General features: G+C 30.0%; 2 protein-coding genes across 5 annotated transcripts in view; one reads left to right on the top strand and one right to left on the bottom strand.

The window, feature by feature from the left end:
• Positions 1–6,668, top strand: part of LOC108756768 (acyl-CoA Delta(11) desaturase-like) — a 17,587-nt gene extending 10,919 nt beyond the window's left edge. The window contains exons 1-6 of one of the 2 annotated variants that reach the window (XM_018500806.1): positions 620–789; positions 2,206–2,421; positions 3,937–4,067; positions 5,256–5,461; positions 5,531–5,716; positions 5,912–6,668. In XM_018500806.1, coding sequence (XP_018356308.1) covers positions 2,208–2,421; positions 3,937–4,067; positions 5,256–5,461; positions 5,531–5,716; positions 5,912–6,233 — 1,059 coding nt within the window. In that variant the 5' untranslated portion in view covers positions 620–789; positions 2,206–2,207 and the 3' untranslated portion in view covers positions 6,234–6,668. Of the gene's footprint in view, positions 1–619; positions 790–2,205; positions 2,422–3,936; positions 4,068–5,255; positions 5,462–5,530; positions 5,717–5,911 lie in introns of those variants that run through there. The other variant, XM_018500805.1, reaches the window with a different exon arrangement.
• Positions 6,669–8,730: 2,062 nt separating this feature from the next.
• Positions 8,731–9,705, bottom strand: part of LOC108756769 (acyl-CoA Delta(11) desaturase) — a 5,294-nt gene continuing 4,319 nt past the window's right edge. For 2 of the 3 annotated variants that reach the window (XM_018500808.1, XM_018500807.1), the window contains exon 6: positions 8,983–9,292. In XM_018500808.1, the coding sequence (XP_018356310.1) occupies positions 8,983–9,292 (310 nt within the window). Of the gene's footprint in view, positions 9,293–9,705 lie in introns of all 3 variants that reach the window. The other variant, XM_018500809.1, reaches the window with a different exon arrangement.

Genomic DNA, 9,705 nt, shown 5'->3' with positions numbered 1-9,705 from the left:
CAAGTATTTAAATTTTAGAGTTGTACTTTATAATTGCTACAACTATTTTTTTTCTCTCACTGCATATTTCTTTGGTAATGAATAAAGTAGATTTATTTAAAATATAAGTATAATAGCATATTCTTTAAGCTTAAGAAATGTATGAACAAGATTGTATTTATAATTTCTACTGCTTACAAAAAATATTAAAAGAACTATGATAATATAATCTCAATTAATATGTCATGCACTTGTTATTGACAATATCAAGTTCATAATTGGTAAAAAATTACACCAAGTTCAAGTTCCTATTGTTTTATATTTTTTTGTCTTTTGAAAAAATTCATTGAATGCACGTATAATTGCACTGAAAAAAAGCTTCACTTAGTTATACGAATTTTATATGTTATTGTACATTGCTTTTGTCTCGTTAAAATTATTTCGATTCGGGTTTTCAATAGAAACTTTATGACTGGATTATTTGGGGGTTATTAAGAGGATCACAGCTGATCACTCATCAGAGCGATTCCGCGCAAGCGACTGTCGACGAAAATATCGAGTGTCGGCGTCCCGGTGCCGCGCAAGCCTGCGCCTGGAGGACGTACATCGAGGATCCAGCTGGCACTGCTGGCAGTCGATAGACGGTCCTCGACCAGGCATTGTCGAAACCATTACGATTTTGTGTTCTACTCCGATATTCGCGATCGCGGGAGATAGGCGGATCCTCCGGTTCGGGCTCGTACATCCACGTGCGTTTGACGGAATTGAGGACGACTTGTGGGATTGCAACGACGAGCATATACGAGTTCCGTATGTATGCACGTCGGTCTCGATAAATCAGCCGATAATTCTGAAACTGTTAATTGCTTTTGCGTTTGAATCGAGGGAAAGTTGACTCCAAAGTAATTAAGATAATTAAAACAATCATTAAAATAAAAAGATATTTCTAAATTTTAAATTTGTACACGTGATCCAAATAGAAGTCTATTTTTCGTAGTACGAAAGCGAGAAGCCGTACTCCGTTATTACTTTATAGTATAGCAAATACGCCGTGTGAGTAGTAGTTCGGTGTTTGCGGTTTCACTAGCATCATCGATGAATCGAAGTCTAATCATGTACCTATCCGGGTCTTGCGACGTGAGTTTTTAACTGAGATAATCGAGATGTCAGCTGATAATTTTGTGTGACGACGTGGTGAAAGTCTTACAGGTGTCACTTCCTCAGTATCACTGTCGCCGGGCACCGGTTACCAATTAGCGGACGAGCCGGTGCGCTTGTGCGTGTACGAATGACATAATCGCAATTGCTTTATGTTTCCAGGTCATGCATTGCCTAGAAAGTGTCCGCTGATATAACCATTTCATGTAGCTTTAACGTGTAATTGCGAATCGCAATAATTGTAAAGTCAAATTTCTAGTAAACAGCACAAAAGTACTCCCAGTAAATTTCAACTAGAAAGAGAAAGATAAAATTGAAAGGAGAGAAATGGTACATTTTGTATTTGTCCCATATAAACTCGTATTTACTGCTACTGACTTTACTTTTATCGATCGCTTTTGCGTCATACGTCATTGCTATTTGTTCCACGAGGTTTTCATGGCTTTTGATTCTAGAAGAGTATCGATAATTATGACGTTATTATACGATGTTTATTATACGAGTTCCATCAAATAAGCCATGTGTGCAAATGTATTATTGTCGCGGCGGTCTTGTCAAAGGAGCTCTATTTTTAACATTGATTTTATTTGGAAATAATTTAAGTTTGATTTAAAAACATTTAGCTAATTTTAATTTTTTAATTTAATTTTAACAAAAATATGATTTATATCTTTTTTAGTATGCTGTAATCTTTTAATACTACAAAATATTGGAATTATATTTATAACACGCTCGTGTTTTGATTTGTCCTACATAGAAAAATGTATTTGCAAAAATTTGCACATGAATATATATTATTAAACGCCGAGATTCACTTCGATCGAAAATAGGACTTTTCCTCTTATTTAATTTTTATCCTTATGTTTTAATGTAGCAATATAAATAATTAAATACTCAGGACAACGATTATTTTTAAAAAATTATATTATAAATATAAATGATTAATGAATAATAAAAACAAAACAAAAAATAAATTATTAATCAATACGATAACGATGATAGTGCAAGATTTGATACATTAAAATGTTTGCAAGAAATATATAATAGAAATTTTTATGTCATTAATAGACATGGCCCCGAATATAACAAGCACACCGACGGGAGTGCTATTCGAAGGTGAGACTCTTGGCGAGCCGCAACTAATTGAAGAACCCAAGGAAAAACCTAAATATGTCCGGCGTATCGTTTGGAGAAACGTGATGATTTTCTCGTATCTACATCTCAGCGCCCTTTACGGAATTTATCTCTCATTCACGTCCGCCAAATTGGCAACCGTCATTTTCGGTGAGTGGTCCAATTTTATTAAGTGATGTAACGTATGCTTGCATAATAATTATTTGAAATAATACTTTTGTTTAATAAAGAAATCAAATTATATCAAAATATTATTTGATTGATTGCATGATAGACTGAGTTTAGCTGATATATTTGCGTTAACATACTGATCGTAGTAGACTTTGTTCAACTTTGCACTTACACGAAGCTGATTAACGCAAGCAATTAGCGGAATGTCAATTAGGTCGGCTAAAATATTACATGTCCGACATTACTTGCGACTCTTTTGAAAGAGATTAACATACCTGTTGACACGAGTTTTTTTTATAATATCGTTTAAGTCAGTAATGTGCAATTCACATCTCGTTGATTAATTTTTTGCGATTAACTCATAGCTGAAAATGTAAAATTATATTTTCTACTTTTAAAATGTAAATTATAAAAATAATAAAAATATGCATAACAGTTTAACAGTTTTATTTGAAATATATTTTTTAAAATCTTCAAGAATTTACATTAAAAAATGTAGCTTATATTTTATAAATAAATAATATGTTTGTCAAATATTTAAGTTTTATAAATTATTTTGATTTTTAATTTTTTTATTGATAATATCAAAGTTAATCATTCTAATAGTTATTTCTACACAAAGTTTATACAGTCATGTAACAAGGATCATTAAAATGAATAACTGGGGAATAAACAAATAAATAAAAAGATTTTATCTTACTATCAATAAAGAAATTATATATTATATTATATACATTTCTAATTTCCTTAACAAAGATTATAGGAATTTGTAAATGAAAAGAAATACCTAATATTGAAAAAAAATCGACAAATGTGGCATCGCAATATCTACTGTGACCATCACTATGCATAAGAAATAATTGTATAAAGTGGACGAAAACAATTTTTTATTAACGAATTATATTGCAATTCTCTGTCACATTGAAAATGATCCGATGACGAATCGAAATTATTTGTGTTTTTATTATGTAAATATGGAATTTAATTAGTTAGCAACGAATATTCAGCTTGGTTCGCAGCTCGTAATCCTTTTATTATTTATCTATTTAATTTCTTTAATTGATATTATAATACAATTTTTTTATCTGTTTAATTTATGTACATATTATAATAATATATGCGATAAATTATATAAGTATAATATAGTAAATTACATAAATTAAATAAAATCTCGCAAGATTTTGTTTTCTGAAAATGGCTTTAGTTTAAAAAAGATTGCTAAACCGTCACTGGTTTAAGTTAAATGGTGTATTATTGGAATTATTACCATATTCTCTCTCTCGTGTGTTTATTACTATAATATATTTTTCAAGATGGTTGTAATTATATAAACATACGTTACGACATTCGTTATGAATAAATTTTCTGCAGTTCCGCATTGTCAATCATATTTCTCGTAATGTAATTTGTCATAAGATGGTTATCCAATAAAGATTGATGATCTGGAGCAAACGATAACCTTTGCGTGTAACTTAATAATTTTCTCGATTGCAGCAATTTTATTGTATCAAGTCAGTGGCTTGGGAGTCACAGCCGGAGCTCACCGACTCTGGGCACACCGATCTTACAAAGCCAAGTGGCCTCTCCAGCTGATACTCATGATTATGAATACTATAGCATTCCAGGTAGGTGAATTTCTCAGAAATTGTACACAAAATAACAGATAAAAATATTTAGATTCAAAGAGAAATAAAATCGATAATTTATAATTAGCTTTTTTTGTGACAAATTCCAATCCTAGGATTTTGGCAAATATTAAATTAAATGTATATAAACGACATAACAATCGAACGAAAATACGATAGAATCGATTCTTTCTTGTAGCTACTGAGATATAAGGAATTCATGTTGATGCAATGATGTCAAGTAGAAACACGCGTCGCGTGTAAGAAATGGTAAAATAATGTAATCCAATGCGTCGTTAGATGTTGACTAAACAAATGATGTATTGTTAAGAAAAAAAGACATTCCATGAGCTCAAGAATATAGTACGTTAATACGTAGTATGTGTTGTTTGTGACGGAATTACTGACATGCACATTCTCGGCATTTTTATTTATTGTAATATAAATATTCAGAGAAATACGCAAATACGAGGGAACAATATAAATACAAAGTGTGCCGGAAATGTATTAAAATTGTTTTATGCGAACGAAACGAATTAATTCTTTGTAGACAGGTGATCCTGTTTGCAGGGATTTCCTTTTATCTTTTATTTTGTAAATTGTTTGCTCCATTAAATACTTGACTTAGGGTAATTTGATAATGCTTTATTTTTGCTGAGATTAAAAATAAAAACTTTATATGATGGATTTATTATGGCAAACAAAATTTAAAAAAATAATTTTATTATATTTAAAAATAGTTTTATTATATTTATAAAACTCAATTTTAAGGAATTTTTAATTGCGAAGTAACATCAAGTTTCTAATTTCGCTTTATTTGATGTTTATCAGTGCTACGCAAACTTCAGTTAGTATCGATTTCCAAACTGATTTTCAAATAACTCTAATTATAAGTATTATGACGCTAAATCTTTATAGAGGTTACTACTCTTTAAAATTTCAATGTTTTCGGGCTACATTCAAATTTAGCGATATCTAGAATCTTCTAAAACCGAGTTTCACGATATTTAGATTATTTCTTTGAAATTTGAATTTTAGAATTCGAAAATCTGAAGCCAGGATCGAATTTAGTGATCTTGAAAATCCTCAGGAAATATGATCTATAAATTACTTTGTTAATTTTGGTCCTTAAAGGAATAAGGCATTCTACATTTATCAACATTATTCAAGTAATTTTGTCGTATCTAGGATGCAGCGATCGACTGGGCCAGAGACCACAGGGTTCATCACAAATACAGCGAAACCGATGCTGATCCGCATAACGCTAAGAGAGGTTTCTTCTTTTCGCACATGGGTTGGCTGCTCTGTAGGAAACATCCGGAAGTTAGAGAAAAGGGCAAGCGTATCGATTTGAGTGATCTCGAGAGCGATCCCATATTGGCATTTCAAAAGAAGTACATATTGATATTAATCGAAATAATGTTATTGACGAAATATCTACAATGATTTATTGTTCATTTCAGATATTATATCATACTGATGCCAATAATGTGCTTCATTTTTCCAACTGTTATTCCGGTCGTATGTTGGAACGAGACCTTGACGAATGCTTACTTTATTCCTACCATCCTCCGTTATATCTTTACATTGAACATGACATGGTTAGTAAATTCTGCGGCTCATCTCTTCGGCAACAAACCCTACGACAAGTAAGTATCGATAATTAGTAAAGACGCGAGTATATCTTTTAAATCAAATTTTGTACTCTCTTAATTTTTTTTAAAGGAAAAAAAATCACTTAATTTTGTATTCTTTACTTTTCTCAAATCTTGACCAGACTTTATGTTTTAAAATGATTTTTAGGCGATGTGATCAACATTCAATTGTTTCCTTATTTATTATAGGTATATCAATCCATCAGAGAACAAAAGTGTTGCCATATTTGCCCTCGGTGAAGGTTGGCACAATTACCATCATGTCTTTCCCTGGGATTACAAGACGGCCGAGTTTGGCAATTACAGGTTCAACTTTACGACAGCCTTTATCGACTTCTTCGCGAAGATCGGTTGGGCATACGATTTAAAGAGCGTATCTGAGGATATGGTAAGGAAACGAGTAGAGAGGACGGGTGATGGTAGCCACGAGTTATGGGGTTGGGGCGATACAGATCAAACGCAGGAAGAAAGAGACGAAGCGATAGTGATGCACCATACGAAGGATCAGTAGGATCCTACGAGTGTGCGTGCAAGACTATCGATTAAATAAGGCTTTCTTCGCATTCGTTCACAACGATCACGAATTGATTCGTTTGGACAAATTTCATAAAAGATATATATTTGAGTCGGCCTTCCCCAAGACTTACGTCTCGACCACCGCGCAACTCTGTTTCGACATGTTGTTGCACATTATTTGGCGGGTTCCATATAATACAGCCTCGGAAGGCTCGATCGAGCAGGATTTTCGTAATGTCGATGGTGTTCTGGATCCCGAACAAGATGTACTCGTTCGATAAACTTTTCTATCTCTTTTTCAGATATAGAAATTGATATATATATAATTAGCTTCCGAATTATACTATGTAATTATTGAATAGTTTGTATTATTCATACAATTTTTAACGCATATAACCGTAACGATAGATATATACATGTTTGTATAATTGGAGCATTGATCTAATGTAATAATTTTGTACTTTTGGCTTTTAAAGTAACACGTAAATGTACAATATTGTGGTAAAGAAAAAAAAAAAGAAATGTAAAAATTTAAATATGATACAAAAATTAGAAATCTAACTTGACGTAAATACAAACCGTTTTTAAGAATGTATAATGGTTACAATGTTGCTCAATTTTAATATATATGTATTTATTACATGATCACATTTTGTACCTTTTCGATTAAAATAAATAATTTGGTTCTTAAACTTGATATTAATCTTGAAACAATACCGTCTTGTCGCTCAATCAAAATTAACTTAAAAAAATACTTTAAAAAATCGTCCAGAACATCAGCGAGACATTATATTTTAACAAGCGTAACAGTTAAAATTTCTTCATTTTTCGTTTTTCTTATGACAATATTATAAGCACAAAAATTCTTTTAAGTTTTTAGTTGCGATATAAGAGAGATTATTTGCTATTTTTATAATTAAGTTACATTACGTTTTCGTAATTCTTATTTTAGTTAGTTCCTATTAGTATATTTCATGCTTATTGTATTATATGAATTAGTATAGGTAACATTGGATTTGGCATAATTTATTTATATACTAATCATTTATGTTTCTAATGGAAAGAAATAAGTATGTAAATAAAAACTTTTGTGCTAATAGTATAATAATAAAGATTTATAAACCAAAGCGAACGTAAGTATCCAATGTGATGTAGCTACGACGTGATGGATGTGCGATGTATGTTTATATTAATTTATCATTCTCTTGGTATCGGTTAATATGTAAGATTCAAGAACTGTTATGTGTGTAACAGTTTGTGATGTAAAATTATAGCGATGAGAGAAGTCATGATTTTTTACGAAACTTTTCGCTCTAATTAAGTAAGCGATTATTCATTTTATGATATAAATACGTGTAAGCAGTTCTCATAGTTATTTGTTTTGTTATATACTTTTTTTCAAAGACATCGAAAATATCTTTTCGTGTAAACTTTATTTATTTTTCTTTTTTCACAAGATCGAAAACGCAGCGTGTTTCGCGATTTTGTAAGTGCGTCAAATTAATGGAACAGCATCAAGTTAACATTTAATTATAATTTATATTCTTACAGAATTTAAATTTATATTGTTGACATGTCACAAATTATTCTGTTATTTGTTAGCGCATTTATTCTACTACAAATTTCTACCTATCTTTTGGTTACGACTTTTATTTTACATCATAATCTTGATAGCTTAAATAAAATTATGCTTGTTCATCTAGTATGACAAGCATGTAAAATGAATGTCACGATTCGCTCCGAGAACACAAAATTATTAAAATTATTTTTTACTATTAAATGTAAAGAAATCATTTGTCTATATTGTATTGTATTATACAATGAGCTGTCATATTAATAATTAAAATAAAATGTTTAATAAAAAATATATTTTTATGTAAAGACATTACATATCTTGCGTCTCTTTATTCAGCGTGTTTCACGCTGCTATTGCTCCTCTTGTTGTTATTCAACCTATCAAATTATCATATATTAATTCGATCATTGATTACGCAATGTAGATACAATTACAATAGAGATATAGTATCTGTTTTTTGTGGCTAGTGTACACTTCTTAAGAGATAGGTATAATATATTTAATATTTGGCGAAAGTGAGGAAGAGAATTCTAGGGCAAAAATGAAAAAACAAATCTAATATTTGTTTATTGTTCCAGTTTATTGTTCTTAGCGATTATATTTCTTTATTTATCAATAAATAAAGAAATATAATAGACAATAAATTTATCAAGCATCAGATGTTTAATTTATAACAGACATTATGTATATATCAGAAACCGATCATATATCAAAGTTTAATTACATATCAATTTCAATTGTATATTATAATAAAGGACATTCCAAAATTTGCGAATCAGAACATTGAATAATATAACAAAGAAGTTTTCAAAAAATTAAGTAAAAAAGTTATTTGTGAATTTTTATTTTGAGCAATAGTTTTTAATATATAAGAGTTTAAAAATAGTCAATTATGGACTACCTTTAGATTACTTGTCTATAAATCGTACGTGCAGTAATATTAGTAACACAAATTCAGCGTTTAAACGTAGTCCATAGTTGGCCATATTCACAAACTTTTATTATTTCACAAACTATTGCTTAAAATAAAACTTCACAAATCACTTTTTTACTGAATTTTTTGAAAACTTTCTTACTATGATATTCCAATTTGTGAATTTCGGGATACCCTGTATACATAATATATTAAATTACATACATTAGTTTATTTTCTTATAAATTAATTTTTTTAATGACGATATATCAGCTTCTCCCTATAAGCGACTTCTTCTGCATTCTGTTTTACTTCCGCCAAAGCTTCATCCATTGTCATTTGCGATGAGGCCACTTTGTAAAGAGCTTCTCGCACATCATCGCAAGTAGCAGTCTTCAGTTGATTGATAAGACCGAGTTCGCGCAATATTTTGAGGGTAAACGTGATAAATCCTCTTTCATAAGAACCGAATTCATCACTTTTCCAGTCCCATGGTAGCATATAGTGATAGTTCATCCAGTAAGACTTCGATAGGAAAAAGACAGAATTGTCGTCAACCGGAAATCTAAAACATTAATGCCACAAGTCATTAAAAACAAACTCAATAGACATAAGATTACGCTATCATATGAAGACGATACAATACACCGTTAAAAGAAGAAAGAAAAATAATTATATATCGAAGTCTAACTAATACGAGAATTTTTTAATACTTAATATATTCCGCTAAAAAATTTTGCATGAATATGTATAAATATGTATAAACAGACATAAACACGCATAAATATTCATAAACATATATAGTTATATATGAAATATACCTATACATGTTTATATATCCTTTTTTCTTTTATAAAATTACTTTTTAGTATAATAGAAATAATAATAATAATGTGAAAACATTAAAAATAATTAAAAAGGTAATTTTCGCTATTTATTTTAGAAAAAAATCAAGAAAAAATATAAAAAAATTATTTA

Source organism: Trachymyrmex septentrionalis, unplaced genomic scaffold, assembly GCF_001594115.1.
Source record: "Trachymyrmex septentrionalis isolate Tsep2-gDNA-1 unplaced genomic scaffold, Tsep1.0 scaffold13, whole genome shotgun sequence".
In the NCBI taxonomy this organism is placed as follows: Eukaryota; Metazoa; Arthropoda; class Insecta; order Hymenoptera; family Formicidae; genus Trachymyrmex; species Trachymyrmex septentrionalis.
The sequence above is the reverse complement of the archived record's forward strand: the minus strand, read 5'-3'. Positions and strand labels throughout refer to the sequence as shown.